This window comes from Telopea speciosissima, chromosome 3 (genome assembly GCF_018873765.1).
Source record: "Telopea speciosissima isolate NSW1024214 ecotype Mountain lineage chromosome 3, Tspe_v1, whole genome shotgun sequence".
In the NCBI taxonomy this organism is placed as follows: Eukaryota; Viridiplantae; Streptophyta; class Magnoliopsida; order Proteales; family Proteaceae; genus Telopea; species Telopea speciosissima.
Window position 1 is genome coordinate 19913898 of NC_057918.1, and position 19295 is coordinate 19933192.

Genomic DNA, 19295 nt, shown 5'->3' on the forward strand with positions numbered 1-19295 from the left:
TAGATAAAGCACTATCTAAATTCAAATCCAATTACTAACTGAGAAAAAGAAAATTTCAAATCTTGTGTCCAATATCCGAATAATCAAGCATGTCCTATAGAAGCCATCAGATTTTACTGCTACTCAAGCTAAATCAAGTGCAACAAATACACCTCATAGTTCACTAACATAAAGTTGAAACATCTAAAACTGGAAGTTCCACATATGAACTAGAAGAACAAAGCATAGATAGCATTACAGAAGCTGAACACTCCTATTTACTTTTCAATAAAAGGAAAACAACTCCATTACAAATACTAGGCTGTTAAGGGAAGGCTCTAAACCTAAGGTTTTGAAAGAGAACAACTTAAATCCACTCGCTGCTTATACAATCATGAATCTGAGTCTTGTAATTCCAAACCCTGCCAACAAACAATTGAATCCAAATAAACAGAAAGCAAATCACAAATATAAAAATCTATCTTATAATTAGCAAGGACTTGTACATAAGAAGACAGAGAAGTACAGAAGGGGGGAGGGAGTTTCATATTCAATTAACACAGGGTCACCTCCTATACGAGTCATCCAAGAATATAAATGTCAAGGATACTCCAGATGTCTGGCCTCAAGTGGGATTTACCATGATCAGCCATTTACTTTATCAGCATTAGCTCTCAACATATTATCTGTAACTCCATATGCATGATCTTGCACTTGTTAATGCAAGTTCATCAGAATATTTGGCAGCACAGAAATCACTGACAACATTTAAAACAATTACTTTGGGATACGGAAATTAGGTCAGTAGTTTACTGTTAGTTCACGGGACAGGTTTTCAACCTAGGTCCCGAGTGCCAACTTCCCTCAGCAATACCAATTGAATTAGCATGCTCAAACAATTTGTGTCCACAACCTTTCTTTTGGCTATTTAAGAAGAGGGGGTGAGGGGTGCAGAATTTAGGCAAAAGTAAGAAATGAGTGTGGTGGAAATTCCTTGTTGGACTGTTAGAAATTGGAATGGTCCAACAGATGTATTCAGGATAACTCAAATCCAAGTAGCAAACATAAATCTGTCTTGGCAGTCCAAGCCTAATACTGTGATTAAGAACTAGGATTAAACAGCCAGTCCTTAGCTCTTTGTCTTAGTATACTTGTCCTAATTTAACTTCTATTAAGTAATGCAAATTCAACCTCGAAACAGGAAAACCAGAGGGAGATCAATTGCAGCTGGATCAATACAATAAAAAGAACAAAAATTAAATAACTAAAACTCGTTTATTGCTATTTTCTGTTTACATATGAAGGCGAAATATTAAAATGAAAATCGTTAAAGCGTTACCTGAAACAATGGTGAAATGCAGCGGAGACAGATCGAGTCGTTCTTGATTACAAGCCAAACGAACGCGTCGTGAGCAGAGAGAACACGTACAGTCTACTCGACAGGTGATCGCAATGGATGTGATCTTCCAGTCCAAATCCCAGAGCAGTGATGGATGCTCTTGAGATGCACCCACGGAATATGGAAGAGGAAGAAGGAGACTTGAGAGAGTTTTTTTTTTAGGGAGAGAGGGCAAGGGAGCACACACGTTTTCTTGAGGTGGGCGGCTGCTGGTTATCTCATATAACCGCAGCCTACTCCCCTCAACTTCTTCAAGTGTTTGAGTATGAGTAGGAGATCCTAAGTGGCCCCTTCTCCAAGTAACTCTAAATGGACCCTTATGGGCCCACGGTGCCCGAGGTGGACGCATGGATCGGGTGAAACCGGATCCACTAACAAGAACATAAAAGTATTAGAAAAAAACAGAAGAAATAGATATATATAGAAGGGGGGATAGGATCAGCTATCTCAACCCATCATCCTCTCACCCACGGTATCTCACCGTTGCCACATCTCACAGCTTCATCAATAGCTCTTCTCTCTTCAATCTCTGTCATTTTTTCTGTTCAGCAAACTGAAACCTATAAAATAGAAACCACTCATTACATAAAAGAAATCCTATAAAATAGGAACTTCCTAGTCTAATAAAACTAAGGGAAGTGGTTCTCTGTCCGGGAGTATGGCCTACACCAGCACTCCCATGTGTCTCTCTCTCCTCCTCAAAACAAGGGGGCAGAGATGTCTTTTCATATGGGGAGGAGAGAGATAGACTCATGGGAGTGCTGGCATAGGCCACAGTCCCGGACAGAGAACTTTCTCCCTAAAACTAATTATAACAGTTGTAGAAGTCCTCCACGACTTGGCAATTGAGTCTTCGAGTTGCATTCAATCTCCACCAGTTTATCCATATCAGCCCCCAAATCACTGTTCAGGTGAACAGTACCCTTTTTTTTTTTTTTCTGGGTCTTCTTCATGCTTCGATCTACATCATTAAGTGCATGCATGGCTAAGCTTCTCAGGCTTTTATAGACTCCTACAAGCCAGCTTCTAGTGATTATGGGGTTAAAAAGGGTGGGTTGAATAAGAACATTATTGGACCCGCCTTTTAACCTGAGAATTTAAGCCAACTATGTACTAAGAACTCTTTTGTAATCCTTATAGACTCGTCCCAAAACCACTGACCTTATCAGGGCCATCTCATGACCAGCCAATGGTCTTGGAATCAATCACAAACACTGCTCTTTCACCAATATAACTAACAGACGTTCACTGCCCTCTGGTTCTGTGGGATGGACCTGCTATACTTAATGTGCAACTATTTACTAGAAGGTCGGTGATACTTTTTTTTTTTTTTGGGGGGGGGGGGGGTGGGGGGATGAATAAAAATTCGTTACCAAAGGAAGGAAAGGGGGGAAAGAACATACAAGCACAATCCAATTACAAGGCCCTGCCATTACGGAGAGGAAGGGCCTGCAAAAAGATGGGGAAGAGCCCCAACCAACCACAACACACTAAAAAGGGGAAAAGCCTGACCACAACATGGCAACCAGACCTAATCTCACCAAAAGCGCACTACTTAGGAGTAGAAAGCCCAGAAATGCCACAGCAGAAGGCATGACCTCTGATATCCATGTTAGAGGCATAATCTTTTCATTGGTTGGCAAGGAATATTCTATGTTAAGGTCGCTTCTTAGGATAAGGAAGGGAGCTAGTATTGCGCCGGTGGTAGAAACGAAGGAGGGGTGAGGGACAATAGGAGGCTGGAGGGGATCAGAGGGAGAGAGATGGGCCATGGGCTGGGGTGAAGGGAAGATCAACCCAGGAGCAGAGATAGGGGCCAAAAATGTGTGGGCCAAGTGAGATGGGTCAGAGGAAGAGTTTGCTAGGCTGAGAAGGATCAAAGTGGAGTATTGCGGGCCGAGCAAAGGGGCTGGCCCATTAAGGCTAGCGGGATCAGGGGCCGGAGAGGGGATGGGCAAAGAAGGAAATAAGATAGGAGGGGGGCTCACTCCAGGGTTTGCCTTAGGAAGAGGCAAGAGGGGGGAAGGAGGATCGAGGGATCAAAAAGACAACAGCAGGAGCGACCGACAAAGAAAGAGGCGCAAAGGGAGGAAGGGAGGTAACAGAAGGCTGCCCTTGAGCTCTCCACTGCTTAGAGAGAGAACGCTTTACAATATTTAATGGTCGTCAGCTTCCGATGAAGTGGCCGACTAAGGAGTTAGGCCAAAGGTTAGCTTCATTGGGTAGGAGTTCATAAGGGAAGTTTGCTATTTTTGAGTTTCCACTAATGGAAGGTGGAACAAATTGGAGCTGGAGATCCTCTCCAGAGAATGCTTGGGTTTGACTGAAAAGATCGGACCAAGTCCTCCCACCTTGGGAAGGGAAGGAGACGATGGGGATAGAATGGTGGGGGGTAATGTAGTCCTAGATAGGTAGGAGACCTACTAGGAGCCAGATAACAGGATCAATAGCAAAAGGGGTTGCTGGTTCGAATGGACAGCACTAGGTTTTACGTTAATTCTAGGGTTTAGGATGGGAATTTGGGAATGGATCTTATATGGCTTTAATATGCAGGTCTAGGGTGCTTTTATGGCATATAAATAATAGGATTTGGTAAGGTTTTAAAATTCTGCAATTCTGAACAGAATTGAGTTGCAGGTTTTGGGTTTTAATGGAGTGGAGGTATGGAGGGGATAGAGTGGGAGTTATGAACTGGGTTTAGGATCGAGTATAGGGAGAAATGTGGGGGTGGTATGCTGGAAGTTTGGTTTGAAACTGATGGACAGATCTGAAGTTATGAGGGAGTCCTATTTAAGGTAGGAGTCAATGTACTAAAACTCGGGTCTCGATACCAACTCGACTCTTGGAAAAACCGAGACGAGTCGAGATCTCGCCGAGATCGCCGAGTTGGTGCATTTTTTTTTTTCAACTCGAAGCCTCAACTTTGGGTCAACCCGAGATCCGAGATCTCGCCGAGATATGTTGAGTTTTGTCCAATTAGGTAAGGTATTTAAGTGGTAGGTGGGTTAAAATAATGGGTCGAAACCGAGATCCAACCGAGATCCGAGATCTTGCCGAGATATTGCACTTTTGAGACTCGTAGACAATCTCGACTCGGCTTTTCCAAAAACCGAGAAACTCGTCAAGATCTCGAACTATGGTAGGAGTTGTAGGTTTAATGGAGGTTAGGGTTTGATGGATGGAGGGGAAGGATATATACAGGAAACTACAATTACTTACTGGTTTGATCTCCTTCAAAGGCAGCAACAGCAGCTTGAAGAAGAAGAAGAACCTCCCGGTACTGGACAGACGCAAGGAGTTGCAGGTGTCCACCCACCCTATCCACCTTGAGATCCACAAGGGTATACACTCACAAAGAGCAGCAGCAATGGCAGCAAGCATAAAGCTAATTTTTATTAATCAAATTCGTATTCAATACTTGGCCCCCTTACAATCTTATATAAAAGACTTAAAAATTAGACTCCTACACTAAAAAGAAAAGGCCTAACCCAATCCTTAACCTATTAGGTCACTAACTAGGAAACTAAAATATTAAAAGAAATAGACTCAAAACATGGCTGGACTTATAGAGTCCTAATCCAGCCCAACTTACATCACATGACCACTTAACCAAGTCACATGATCACTTAAATTGAACCAATTGGATGCAACTTATTTGAACCGGTTCAATTAAAAAACATAAAAATAAACTAAGTATTGGACTAATCCTGTTTGCAACCTACATACCCCTAGTTTAGGCTCATTAAAGTGGCCTATTACATAGAAAACCCTTGAAATCAAAGGCCCAACATATATATATTCCAACCCTAGACTTATTCCTAATAAAATAAGCCCATTTGGGTGATGAATCTGCATCAGGGGGGGGACAGAGGGGGATTGGTAGGAGACAGAGAGATAGGGGGGGGGGAGAAGGTTGGGAGTCAGAGGCTCTGGGCAGTTTAGGCACCACCCAGGGAGGCCAGCCATGGTGGGCTTTGTTCTAGTTTTACTAGCCCATTTAGACCTAGCTATATTAAAAGGCCTTTTGGCAAAGAAGCCAAACAGCTATTAGTGTTTTTTTTTATTTAAAAATATTTTCTTGGGGTTAGGAGCGTCAAATCCTAACCCTTGACCTGCAACCTCTTTAAAATCTAACTTATCTACCAGATTTTCTTCTACATTACTTTCTCTTGGGTTTCTTCTTTTATCTCTGAAGTTATTGACATTTAACTCACCTTGTTGCTGCAACTATTATTTTGCTGATGGATTAGTGTGATGTCTCCATTATATGCACCATTCCACACTTTGTTCTGATTAGTTATAAGAGGCTTTACTTCTGTGATTAAGTTGGAGGTTGGAAGCCGTAATAAATTTAAGAACATTATTAGTTATTAGACGGCGTGGTAGACAAGAATATCCTCTTTCAATTGTCAAATCCAGCTACCAGTATTCCTGCCCAGGTCTTTTCATATGTTCTCTTGACCAGTTATAAGAGGCTTTACTTCTGTGATTAAGTTGGAGGTTGGAAGCCGTAATAAATTTAAGAACATTATTAGTTATTAGATGGCGTGGTAGACAAGAATATCCTCTTTCAATTGTCAAATCCAGCTACCAGTATTCCTGCCCAGGTCTTCTCATATGTTCTCTTGACCAGTTTGGATCCAAAAGAGAATCATTGTGCTGAGAACCAAACTTGGTATCACTGCTGAGTCTGCAGATTTTATTCAATTTTTTAACTTCAAAATCAAGTGTTTGTCGGTTGGGATCAATAGTCTACACAAAAACCAGCAACTTGCCTCCTGAATTTTGAGTTCATCCAACTCAATTTGGTTGCATTCCAGCATCAAAGCCCATTTGTTATTTCCACCTCTGGTTTGTGCTAGAGGTGGAAGACGATTCTGGTTCTTCCAAACCCACTTATTCTATTTAATTAATTCCCTTACCCCAATTTCATTATTACATTCCCTCTCTCCTTTATTTCAACTTTGTTCCAAGTCTATCCTCGGTCTATAATTCAAATCCTGATTGTGTCCTATAAGAGAAATTACTTGAGATAATTATAATGTGGTCTTATAGTCCAAGTGGGAGATTGTAGGGATTTTATCCCATTATGTATGGCCCATATAACCAATATTGACCAACAAATTATTCCATTATTTGATTTTATTTTATTTCCTAACTTGGATTCTAACTAATTGGTACTCATTCCTTAATAGTTGAGTTAGAGGGAATCCTACTTGCTTTGAACCCTTTCCTTTCTCTTCTAAATTAACATTTAGCCTATTCCTTGTATGTCGCAGGGTTGAAACCCTTAAATATATGTAGCTTTCCTTATGTTTCCTAATTGACACCACTTGGAGGCAAACAAACACGCTTTGCCGCATTGTAAGGGTCAACCTTTGAGACAGCTTCCCAAATCTCATTCTCAGCAGGAATTCCACAGATTCTCATTCATACAGGGAGTCACTAAGGAGGAAATGCAATTACTTGATAACCCCCGTTATTGAGATACATTCAAGGGGAGGAAGAGAGAGAGAGAAACCTTTAGGTTCCATAGTCTGTACGTAAGGTGATTCTCAGAGATGGTTCACAGGAATCATTCCGTGGTGAACAGTATGCTCTAACTACTCTATTATATGTTATTTGCGATTCAAGGTATGCATAGGCTAAATCATATGTTTATAGCTTTACGGGGATGTGAAAATCCCACAAGTTCAACTCAACTAAGCCTTCTTTGTACTAAATGGAGTTGACCACATGAGTTTGAGTCTTTGTTCAACCCAATTTGACACCATATTTATTGTTAAACATATCCATATCTCTTTTTAACCACTTCTCCCATGTAATCTTCAGCCCACCCCTTGTTAAACCTAAGGCATCTTTAAGCTTAGCACTAATGCATCTTAAGGAATGCCCAAAATCTAACATCACTCAGAGAGAAGACAACAAAGAATAATAAGTGTAATGCTAACCAAAACTAGCCAAATAGAGGGATAAAATATCGCAAACATAAGAAACTGTACCAGATTTCAGCTCTAAATCGAAGGGATCATTCCAGTCTTTCTTGCATAAGCAAAAATCCCTCCAGCTTCAATAACAGGTCCAGCATCTCCAATAGGCTTCAACTTGTACTCCTTCCCAGTCGTGTGATTAATTAACCGGCACTCAGCAAGTTCAACAGTGACAACATCTCCAGTTGAACATTCCTCACACAACCTAACCTCTGAATCAAATGGATAAACCTCCCCTGTAGCAACCGAATTCCTAAAGAATATCCTCGCGTATGACTCTGCCACAACAGCCTTTACCCCAGCGGCCCCAAGGGCTACAGGGGCGTGCTCCCGTGACGACCCACATCCAAAATTGTCGCCCCCGATGACAATAGAGTACTTGGACTGGAACACCCCTGGCTCCACGAAGCGAATTGGGTATGTAGAGGGAAGGCCGATGAGGGCATAAGAGCCGAGCTTGCGGTATTCATCAGGTTTGGAGGGGACGAGGGTGAGATACTCGGCGGGGATGATTTGGTCGGTGTCGATGTTGTCGCCCACCACATAGCAGAGGCCATGGAAGTTGGTAGGGGTGGTAGGAGATGTGGTGGGAGAGTTGGTAGTGGTGGCCGATAGAGGGGTAATAGGAGAATTAGGAGACGAATATGTAGAGAGGTGTTTGAAGGGGCTTTTCATCGAACAGGTAATGGGGATTCCGAGATTTTGACGTAAACTGACATTTTGACGTGAAGGGATAAATGGGGAGGCAGATTGGTTTTGTAAAGAGAGTAGAGTTCTGGTCGCTGCTGCTGCCGCTGGCGCCGCCATGACCAAAAGTATTGAACGTACCAGTGAGGAACAGAGAAAAAATCTGTGTCTCTGATCTTTACGAACTTATAGAGGAGAGGTTTCACAGTCTTTAGGTAGAAATAGTAAAGTTTGTGTGTGTGTTTGTTTTAAATCCTATCTAGCTGCCCATTTAACTGCCCATTTAAGGAGGAAAATATGTTCCTGCTACAAGGCTGGCAGCCAAGGAAATGGGATAAAGGATATTTTAAAAATATTAAAATTTAGGAGGGTATTTATAAACTCAAAGAGAATAATTCTTAAAGAATATTTTAGAAAATATAAAAATCTATGAGGGTATTTATGAACCAAAAGGGGAATTGAATTATTCCATTTCCTTGGGTGCCAGCCTTGTAGTAGGAACATTGCAAAATTTTGTCCCATTTAAGGATGTCAATTGATATTCAAAAATCCGTATTTAATCTGTGTTCGTATCCGTTTAAGAGAATCTGAATCCGTCCGAAAACTAATCAAATACGAATATGATAATCCCTCTATCCAAACGATTATTATCTGATTCGTCAAGCAATTCAATAGTAAGAAAATGTCTGAAATATCCTTTATGTCTATCTGATTAAGTTACCTGATTTTGTTTTCTTATTTTTTATAATTTTATAAGTTAAGGTGATTTTTTTTTTAGATTTTCTATTAGTCTATATATATATATTGTTTTATGCACTATGATACATAGAATCACATATCCATTAAAATAAATACAAGATAAAATCAAAAGTAAAAACGTATTCGACCACTATCCGACAGAATTCGATCTGTTTACATCCTTAGCCCATTGGGTGGGGAGGGAGGGAGAGTGCTTTTATGGTACAAATGTGAAATAGGAGAATCAATCCGATGATTTCCTAAGAGCATGGACTCAACTGGCAAACCGCCGACCAACCGACCAAGCAACTAGTCACAACTCACAATAGTTAAAGAATTTATATGGCTAAAAAAGTATACATATAAATGTAGTTGAAATGAATTTTAATATCAACAATATCTTTAAAAATAGGCGAAATGATCACCCCTATTTATGCTCTCGCATACGTTGTGATTGACCCATGCACTGGGGCAGAAGCCATGCTGTCTAGCAGAGAACCCTCTCCAAAAAAATATTTATAAGGATTACAAATTAGACATTGAAGTATAGGTATTAATATTTGGGAAATGTTTCTTGTGGGGAAGGTGTAGTCTCCACTAGTGCCTCTTCTCTATCTATCTCTCTCCTCCACTTTAAAATGATCTCTTTGCCCCTCTTCAATTTTACCCTCTTTTTTTTTTTTTTGGTGGAATAATTTTACCGATAAAAAGGGCTGTAATGTGGTTATTTCTTGTCCACCTAGCGTATATTATCGGACAGGAAACACACTCCCTTACTACTTTTTCCTTTAAAATTTTAAGAATAAAAAATAGAGAGAGTTTTCAACAAAAAAATTATATTTAAGGATTGAATAGATACTATTTAACTTAAAAGAAAAATCTTGTTGTTATCAAAGTGGGTAAAAAAATTGTAAATTTATTTTTTTACCCTTTTAATTTTCCAAGTTTATTTTATAATAAAAGTTTAGCTCTACCACTTCACTTGTATATTCCAAAAACATGCTAAGACCATGATAGTTTTTGAGAATGACATAACGATAAATTACATTCAAATTATTTTTAGAATTACTTTTAACCTTTGACACAAAAACTTTTGATAATAAGCCAAGAGGCAATTTAAAGAACGTTATAACTTTTCAGTTCATCACTTTTGTTATAACAAGATACGCTCGTCAATATAACCAAAAAAAAAATTGTAGTTAAAGAAGAATGGTAAAATAAAAATGTAGCAATTTACATCAATGTTCACATTTTCGTTTCACAAAACTAAGGAAAACAATTGAAACATTAATAAATTTGGACGAAAAAAATGGGAAAAGGAACGCCACCCGGTCGAGCATTGTGGCATGCCCCCTGCACACAGACATAGGGGTGAGTGAAATGATCGGCGCACCCTTGGAAAGGCAGAAGTCACCAAGGTGCATCAGTCATTTTGCGTACCCCTGTGTTTAGGCACAGGGGCACGCTACAATACATGAATGGGTGGTGCTCTTTCTCCCTAAAAGAATACAAACCTTGGACATATCTATTCATGCAATCGAACTCCTCTCCAGGGAGCCTAGCGCCCAGGCAATGCCCAGGAAGGCATCCAACTGCTAGGTTGTGCCGCACACATCCCCACGGCTGATTGGCATGTGTCAGGATGTATGCAGCACAGCCCAGCTGTTGGATGCCCCTAGGCACTCCCTAGGCGTTGGGTTTCTTGGAGAGGAGCCGGATCCTATTAGGTTAGATGGAGCCAGAGACCATTGCGGATTGTGGGATGGAATTAAAGAAAGGGAGAAATGATGGATATGTGTGAATCAATAAAATCCAACATAAAAGTGTTTAAATTAAAATAAGGGAAACATAAAAGTGTTTAAATTAAATTAAGGGAAAAATAGATTAATCCGTCGCATGGTTTCTATGCTTAGACGCAAGACCGCACAAAATTACCGTTCAGCTCCTAGAACTGAAAAAACTCATTTAGTGAAATGATCTTGGACACGCTATTATTAGCCCTTGAGCTGGTGCAGCCACTACACGACTGGTTAGCGAGTATTATTTTATTTTCTATGTGATTTGTTATTCTAAGATTATACATTAAAGTGCCTGCAACTTAGGGTCAGAATTGGGTATTTTGATTTTAAGGTTGTCACATTGTATACTTTCGGAATTTGATTCCAAAATATTAATGAGCATTCATATTGTATGTATATCGAATTGGATCATCTTGAGAATATTGCATTAATTTCTTTCAGTTTTTAAAGCAACGAGATTTACTTTGATGGTTATTTTGGCCACTGTACTTGAGTGGTCAATACCATTGTTGTTGGACTATATGTGTTTTGGTGTACCAAAGGTTGATTCCTACACTGACTATATATTGGTGCATAGGATTTATTGGTGGTGATGATATAGTACCACAAGCGCAATACCTCCAACAGAATATTACACTTGATCACGTATCCCTTTGGAAATCAATTGGTTTCGTTAAGCAATGATTGAGCAAGACCTCAAATAGCAGAAGCTATCTTCACACTCAAGGGTTCAAAACCCTAATTCTCCCAAGGAAGACAAACGTCGAGGAGAAGATAGAAAGAGAGGCTACTAATAGCCTTACCAACTTCTACCCATATCTGTATATTTATAGATTGAGAACCCTAATCTATAAGTGAATCACATGCATGGTGGTTAGATCCCATTAGGCGATCCAACTACGGTTTACTTATTTGAGTCAAATTCAACATATGTAAATAAAATTAATTACTTAAAAAGTTTCACTTTAACCAATTATAATATTATTTACCAACAAATACACACCATCTGCAAATTCTTTACAAAATTTACACCAAGCTCTGATTACGTCTAATCACAGTCGAATAACCCTCTCAAGATATTCACCTTAGTCAGGAATGGATTCCATGTCATTAATCTCTTTCATTAACAGGTGAACACTACATATCCAATGCATTAATATATAGCGTATATTGGCATAAACCTTTAGTACACCAAAACATACAATGTCTTGCTACAATGCTAATGACCTTTCAAGTCTGGGGACCAACTACTATCACAAAGAATCTTGTTACTTAAAACAACTATATGGTATAGTCCATACAAGATTCTCAGATGATCCAGTTCAATACACATATAATATGAATACTCACGTTTATATTTTGGAATCATACTCCGAAAGATATACAAACGTGACAATCATAAAATAGAATGCCCAATTCTATCCCTAAGCCAGATCTCCTCTTGGATATTCCAAAGGGCTGCCACAGGGCAACTTCTCATTGGTCCAAGACAACACTAAGCTAGGGTTGATTGCCTTTTTGGGTGATTTTTTTGGCAGTAATTCTAGGAGAGGTCGGATTTCAAAGAGTCATACATCATCGGAAATGTTTTTACTATCCAATGATGTAAGATCATATATAAATTTAACTGGACTACAATCAAAAGTGCACTTGAAACCGGGGGTGCAAAACATGTATTTTGATGAAATGATGACCAAACAGTGACTTCGCATTGAAGTCTAGAATTAACCATTTATGATGAAACAATGACAACCTAAAAGTTTCAAGCAATTTTGATAAGGGTTGGACACCCCATTCACCCTAAGGGCAAAATGATCATTTTATTGCAGAAGAGCTTCTAAAGGCAATTTTAAGTTTTATTATCACTATTAGGGGATTCATTGGGTGACAAGACTAAGTGTCATACAGAATGCCCCTCTATGACTAAGGGCACACAGTGGACAAAAATCAAAGAAATAACTATAAATTTTGTTAGACCTAAAGTGCTCAAGGGTACTTTAATGGTTGCGGCAGGTTGTTTTTAGTTTGGATTGTTGCAGTGTAACAAATCAGGATGTTCGCGATTCAAACCAAAATATTGGGAGATCATATCGTTCGTAAAATGCAATGTTGATCGGGGGAACATAATCCTAGGTAGATGCCTACTCTGCTATAGGGAAACACAATCCTCTGCAGAAGAAATCAGATGCTAAGGGAAATACAATCCTAGGCAAATGATCACTATGAGGTGCTATAGCAAAACACAACACTATGCACAGGGGTTAGATGCTAAGGGAAATATGATCCTAAGAAACAATGTTTATAGGCCCATCATTCATCAAACATGCAATTATGTAAACATAGGATTGAAAAGCCAACATCTAGGCCCATCATTCATCAAACATGCAATTATGTTACACAGAATTGTTTATTCACTCTTGATATTGCGGTAGATGTACTGAATAAATAGCAAAGAAGCAATGAAGCCAATGGTCCCAAGCATAAGAAAGAAACCATAACACATCAAAGCATTGTACCCAAAAAAGAATGATAACTGGAGGAAACTATTCATACTTGATTGAGTGTAATAGTAGATGCAGTAGACATACATGAAAATGGCAGTTGAGGCTGCACGTAACAGAGACCTGCATCAGAAACAAAGTGAATTAAGTACAAGGAAGTGATATGCTTACAAAAAATAAAATGAGGGCTTTTAGTTTAGATGAAATTGAAATAACTGAAGACCACTACTTATCAACCTAACCCCACCCCAAACCTCCTACCCCTAAAAATGAGAAAAGAGGCTGGCGAGGCAGTAGTATCGTACAAACCAAGCAAACATCTTATTTGGCTGTTGAATTTAACCAAATGGATTTGCTACCTTGATTAAAGAATATGAGGGGTCAGAAAAGATACATACCTCCACCACCATTCATGGTCTTCTGCAGTAAGCTGAAGGTAAGTCAACCCAATACTCAAGATTGTAGTGACTAAGATTAGGATGATAAACACAACTAGAAGAATGCCATACACAATGTAGATCTTGTGACTCCATATGCTTGTATAGATGTAGTGCAACTCTATGAATATTGCACTAAATGGTACAAAGCCCCCAAGAAACATCTGTGCAGGGGTCTTCCTATACCAAGCTAGTGGCTGAATTTCAGTTGGCCACTTCTTGGTAGCACAGGGCGCTTGAAATTCAGACCTGAACCTATAACGAAATATCCCACCCAAGGCAAGCAACGGGATGCTGACCAGTGTCCATACAAGAAGCAGCAAAACAATGGTGCCAAATGGAAGAGCAGTTGTGGTCCTATAATATATGGAAACTGTATTGAGGATAGAAAATGTCACAAAGACAGGACCAAAGTAGAGAACCCCAGCCAGAAGAACACTTTTTTCCTGCACAAAATAACATTGTTACAAAGTTGAACAAGGGCACAAAATATGCAAAAGATGATCTATTAAGATGACCATAAAAATTCTTACCCATCCCCTTCCCAGAAACTGACTATGGAATGAAGAAGCAACATATCCAGCAATCACAGATGTAAGAGCATAAGTCATAACAAGAGAGGACAAAAGAGCTCCACGGTTGTAAGGATAGAGCACACCCATAAGTGCCAATGCAAATACAAAAAAAACCCTGGAAGAAAGGTACACTTGTAATTTGTATAATTATGTGAAAAAACATACTATTGGAAAAGGTGAAAATTCTAAACAGGGTTTGTAGATGACATCACTGTTGATGCAGACATCTGAAAGCAGGCAGGAGCCAGTAATTGATGGGCCACATGAAGGAGATCTCTGTCTTAAAACTTACCTAGATAGTGAATATGACCATCCAATGTTATCACTTATCACGATTTTGTGAAAGCTTAGGGATCATATCTTACTGCATCTGTGCAGTACGTATTGAAATGATGCATAACAACTTCCATAAACATACATAGTGCAGAAATAAGTACCAATTTTTTTTTATATTAATGCTGCAGAATAATAGCTTACAGAGACAGGAGCTGTGTACCACTGCCCAGGATAGCACATAATAGGGATGTGTATGGAGGATATCTAAATACATCACCACTAATATGCTTCCAGCCAACCTCTTCCTTGTCTTCTTCTTCGTCGCCATGAGAATACCTGAAGTACAAGTTAGCTTATATTGTGCAGACAGAATGCCAACAACCTATTTTGAATTATTGTTTTCAAAGTGAATGAAATAACAGAGAATGGCATTACTTAGTTAGGTCACTCTTGAGGTTTCGCAGAAACAGAGCAGCAAGCATGCCCACCAATATCAAAACAATGACAAGTGAGTTAATGATTGAGAACCAATGAATCTTTAGGTGCTGTGGCAGTCTAGAAGATCTTGAATATTTGCTCATCCGATTCTCAAACCGAGTTGAGCTAGCATTCCAAAGGACTGAATATGTGAAAGTGACTATAGTTTCATGATCTTCGGTAATATCCACTGCATCAGTAGGGTCGCTAAAAGCATGTACATCAATGATTTGGTCCTCATTGTAAAGAGCATCAAATTGAACATGTTTGAAGAGATAATACCGAGACTTCATCTCATCAAGGAACCATGTCTCTTCAACCTTCCCGACAAACCCCCATAAAGGGAGATCATCATAATACATCTGAAAGTAAAAATCATTCTTGGTAGCATCCCTGAACTTTGCAACTTCATCCCTTGTCAGCTGCTTCTCACAAAGGGTTTCCACAATTTTGTTCTTTCTGAATTTCAACTCATACAGAGCATTGGTCAGACGGTCACCATTCAAAATTTCACCCAGTGATTCCTTCTTCTCAATTATCTGATCTGCAATCCATAAAATTGTGAATCCTATCAGCAAAGGGCTCGTATGGTCAGAGTAATCACGGGAAACTTATATCCTTTGCAAAATTATACAGACAACATGTACATGTAACTCTCAACATAAATCATCAAATTGAGGATCAACCAGAAATCACCTCTTGGATGGTGTACAACTCGAAGGAACAGCAAATAGATGATTTTAACCATCCTAGTTCATTAACTTTTGAGAGGGTCTGCAAGTTAATAGGTAAGAATTCAAAAGAAACTTCATTAATTGAATGATAAGTGAGTTTGAGGATACAGCCCATCCAACAGGTAATCTCTGACTTGGGTTTTCCATATTGATAGCATCTGTACTACTTAAAAAATTGTTCCTCAAGTGTTTATCATATAAATTAGTTGCATTGAAAGGCCAACCTGGGAGACAGAATGGCAGGTCATAGTAGTGATATGTCTCGCTGCAAGACAAAAGCAATAAAATAACATAAAGATTAATATGAAAATGGATTATCTAAAATATTATAAAAATCTTATGAAAACCCCGACCTTTGGCTGCCAAAAAATAAATATAGACACCATTCTGATTTAACTAGCCTTTAGTTCTATTTAATATCAATTTCATCTAATTCTAGACAGAAATAATTCACATGAAAAAAATATGTGACATAAAAAAATCATTTCATGTATTTTCTATAGGGAGGCTAAAGGGTTATACAGTCTAAAATGCGTGACTGAACAAAGAATGAAAAGAACTCAAAATATTTGAACAACAGTAACAGCAAGCATTAGATCTCGTGGTGGAGTCCACCTAACCCTAAAACCAATACAACAGCGACAAATTCTAGTAACTTCTTTATGAAATAATCTTGCTGTTAATGATAATAATCAAGGCACTGAGCCAGATCCGCTTGGTGATGAAACTGTCAAAATGATGACTCAGAACAATCTGAGGATTGAGACTATCCCTCTTGGCACCATCTATAATCAGGCCTTGCTTCCTCTCTCTAAGCTTTGCAATCAAAAGGAATTTCTTCGAGCCTGGGATGAGACTCATCCGAAACTCACCAGATGACCAATCTTATCTGAAGATCAAGTGGAAAGATCAGAAATCATGTGACTGCTTCATCAAGAAGCACAGTCATTTCAGATTCCGGCTACTATGCAAGAACAGCTTTCCACTTTACAATTACCGATTGAGGCTATTCGACAATGGATTGCTCAGGGATACACTCATCTCCACTTTGGAGCTATTCGAACACTAGAACCATTTTATTTCATCCGCAGTTAATACATGGTGCACATATGCAAGAAGTTGCTATTCAATTTTGAAAATTTGAAGACTCTCTCCTGACTTTATAAGAATCCATAGATCGTGTTAATTGCATGATAGAAAAACTTCGGACATGGTTCTGCTAAAACAAAGCTATGAACCACCCTCACCCATGTTGAACTAAAACTTGAAAGGGTAAAAAGCATGAAGCTTGAGCCATGCCACGCAGTGACATACAAGCAAGCAAGGTCTAGTTCCTCCAATTAAAACATCTTCCCATGAACTTGATATTGATAACTTAACTTCACAAAAATGCAAACTACCATGCCTAATATGCACAAAAATTTCTCTAATTAGTAGAAAGACCAACAGACAAGGATCCAACAATATCCTAAAAGAAAGCTACGAGTATGAGACTAGACAACTTGCAAGATTTATCTTTTCTTAAGGGCCAGAATATAAAAATCCTTAACCATCTGGATTACTTGCAAGATCAAAATGTGGGCAAAACCAATAATTAATTAGGTTTTATCCAAAAAATGTAAGTCAATGGAACTGAAAACCTGGAACAAAAGATACCCATTCAGAACTCAAGGTGAGAGGGGATTAGCAATCAAGAGCTGTAAAAAATAAGAAAACCCAAGTGGAGATAGTGGAAATGTACCTCGGATTATTCAAAGGGCCAACCTTGTTGACGAACAAAGGAACAACATCTCCGACACTGTAGCGGTGATTCTCCGGCGTAGATCTTGCAGGTTGGTATGATATTACGAGAAATGTGAAGATCAAGAAGAGATGGAATCGACTCAATGAAAACATTGTAGCTTGTAGCAGAGGGCGGAGCAGAGAGAGAGATAGATAGAGAGGGCATCAATTCCAATAAGAGCAGGTGTTTCTATTGAAGAGTGGGGGGTCTCTACCATAACGCAAAGTAGATAATTATCTAATTTGCACAAACACTTTCAGCTATGTGGGAGTTTACTTGAACCTTTGAGAATATAGAGACCTTGAGGCCCCTGCTGATACGTCAAGTTCCGGCCAGATGGAGATGGCCATGAGATAAACAAATCTCTAAAAAAAATTTAAGAGAAAGCTTGCAAAATATAAGGACACGTGGAAATAAATAGGACAGCCAGCCCAGCTATTGGATGTCTCATTGGACATTCATTCGGCAATTGCTGAAGAGGATCCTGATCCTAGGAGGGTATTAGATTCAAGGGATTGGTTTGGACACTCATTCGGCGATCGTTGAAAAGGATCCTGATCCTAAGAGGGTATTAGAGCAAGCTAGTAGCTATGCCCAATGGAGAGGGTGGGAAGGGGAAGCCAATGGATCGTTTCCATAGGGGATGGAAGAGAGATAGACTCAGGCTGGCCAGTTCAAAATAGGGAGAGGGTTCCCTCTCACACACCTGTGTGAGGTTTCGGGTGTTAGAGGGAGGGGTATTATGGAAAACCTTGATATTAGGGGGTATATCAATTCACGAGAATTTCGAAGGGAGGGTGCTACACTAAAATGAGTGGGGGCGTGCACAATTGATATTGGGGGTCTTTTCTATATATCTAATTATCAAAATTACGTTGTGGAGATCAAAATATTTACTCCGCGTGGCACAAATAGATGCATAGAGTAGTTAATTTTCTTTTGGTTCTAGCTCTTTCGTCTCGACCAATTTCAAGTGAGATTTGATTTGTTGTGACGTGAAGTGAGGTAAAATTATAATGAAAACAAAATAGTAATATATAATCATTGCGGAAAGGACAAAAATGTGAAGTAAATCAATAACTCTAACCATGCCTACCTATGAACAGCCGCTAATTCGATTGGTTGGAAGCTTACCGATTGAAGTGCTTGCCCCCCAAAAGGTCATGACTATTCTTTTTGGGTGACTATTTTACACATTACGAAGGGAGCTATTGCAATTGTTACATAGTTTGAAGCTTGGTTTTAATCACTTCTTTCCATTTGAGCGTGTAGCTTCTTCCAAGTCATTGGTATTCATCAATTTCTGAATAATCATGGCTTGATGAAGCTTGTATAATATGATCACTAGCTTCTCTATTGCTCTTCTTCATATGATGCTTGTTTGATACAACTGGTTCAGTATAGGCTTGATGCTTGCTTCTTCAACAATAGTCTATGGTCTTTACTGGGAATATTTAATGCTTTTTATACTCAACAAACATATTATTATTCCCAAATCCATCTTGACCATCTTTCAAGTTACACCGAAGTGTTACCTAAAGCATTTAATTCTTTGTTTGGATGAGAATGGAGGACAAGTACTACTAACATTGGTTCTTATTCGTAAAAGGGAAAAATCATTCTCACTACCTCCTCCACAACCCACATCCTATTTTGCCACATTGACAAAAGATGTGGCTATCCAATCTTTTGGATAGACATGATATGGTTTGGATTAGCCATGTGTCAAATTCAAACTCAAACTATCAGATCAATCTTCATGTCAACTTAGATCAAACCATTCGTGATCATTTGTTACTGTCAAATATTTTGGCAAGGAACCAACCATATGTTGTTCACAGACATGCAACATGGTTGGTTTGGGCCGGGTTTTTTAAAACTCAAACTCAACCTAAGGTCCCCAAGGCTTAACTGGGTCAA

The 19295-nt window shown here is 39.1% G+C and overlaps 2 protein-coding genes across 4 annotated transcripts; both read right to left on the reverse strand.

The window, feature by feature from the left end:
* On the reverse strand, nucleotides 1-8214 carry LOC122654467 (3-isopropylmalate dehydratase small subunit 1-like). Of its 2 annotated transcripts, none has more exons than XM_043848564.1 (2): nucleotides 7381-8214; nucleotides 1-401 (listed from the first exon to the last, which is right to left on the reverse strand). In XM_043848564.1, exon 1 carries the CDS (start codon nucleotides 8173-8175, stop codon nucleotides 7393-7395), a length of 783 nt encoding a protein of 260 aa, XP_043704499.1. In that variant the 5' UTR covers nucleotides 8176-8214; the 3' UTR covers nucleotides 1-401; nucleotides 7381-7392. The 2 variants fall into 2 exon arrangements, with proteins under 2 accessions (XP_043704499.1, XP_043704500.1); XM_043848565.1 differs by having other exon boundaries at nucleotides 1-404.
* Nucleotides 8215-12937: 4723 nt separating this feature from the next.
* Nucleotides 12938-17539, reverse strand: LOC122654465 (transmembrane 9 superfamily member 2-like). Of its 2 annotated transcripts, XM_043848563.1 has the most exons (8): nucleotides 17334-17434; nucleotides 15817-15857; nucleotides 15555-15750; nucleotides 14817-15402; nucleotides 14583-14717; nucleotides 14064-14220; nucleotides 13492-13976; nucleotides 12938-13216 (listed from the first exon to the last, which is right to left on the reverse strand). In XM_043848563.1, the coding sequence occupies exons 3-8, from the start codon at nucleotides 15604-15606 to the stop codon at nucleotides 13000-13002; spliced, it is 1632 nt and encodes a 543-aa protein (XP_043704498.1). In that variant the 5' UTR covers nucleotides 15607-15750; nucleotides 15817-15857; nucleotides 17334-17434; the 3' UTR covers nucleotides 12938-12999. The 2 variants fall into 2 exon arrangements, with proteins under 2 accessions (XP_043704498.1, XP_043704497.1); XM_043848562.1 differs by lacking the exon at nucleotides 15555-15750 and having other exon boundaries at nucleotides 17334-17539.
* Between the last annotated feature and the right edge of the window lie 1756 nt (nucleotides 17540-19295).

Bases quoted from the DNA above. Each gene is read 5' to 3' on its own strand.
- LOC122654467 (XM_043848564.1), bottom strand. From the start codon at position 8,175: ATGGCGGCGCCAGCGGCAGCAGCAGCGACCAGAACTCTACTCTCTTTA.
- LOC122654465 (XM_043848562.1), bottom strand. From the start codon at position 17,488: ATGTTTTCATTGAGTCGATTCCATCTCTTCTTGATCTTCACATTTCTC. The intron at 14,221-14,582 runs GTAAGCTATTAT...CCTTTCTTCCAG, and splicing joins GGTACACAGCTCCTGTCTCT to GGTTTTTTTTGTATTTGCAT. The intron at 13,217-13,491 runs GTATGTATCTTT...TTTCTGATGCAG, and splicing joins GACCATGAATGGTGGTGGAG to GTCTCTGTTACGTGCAGCCT.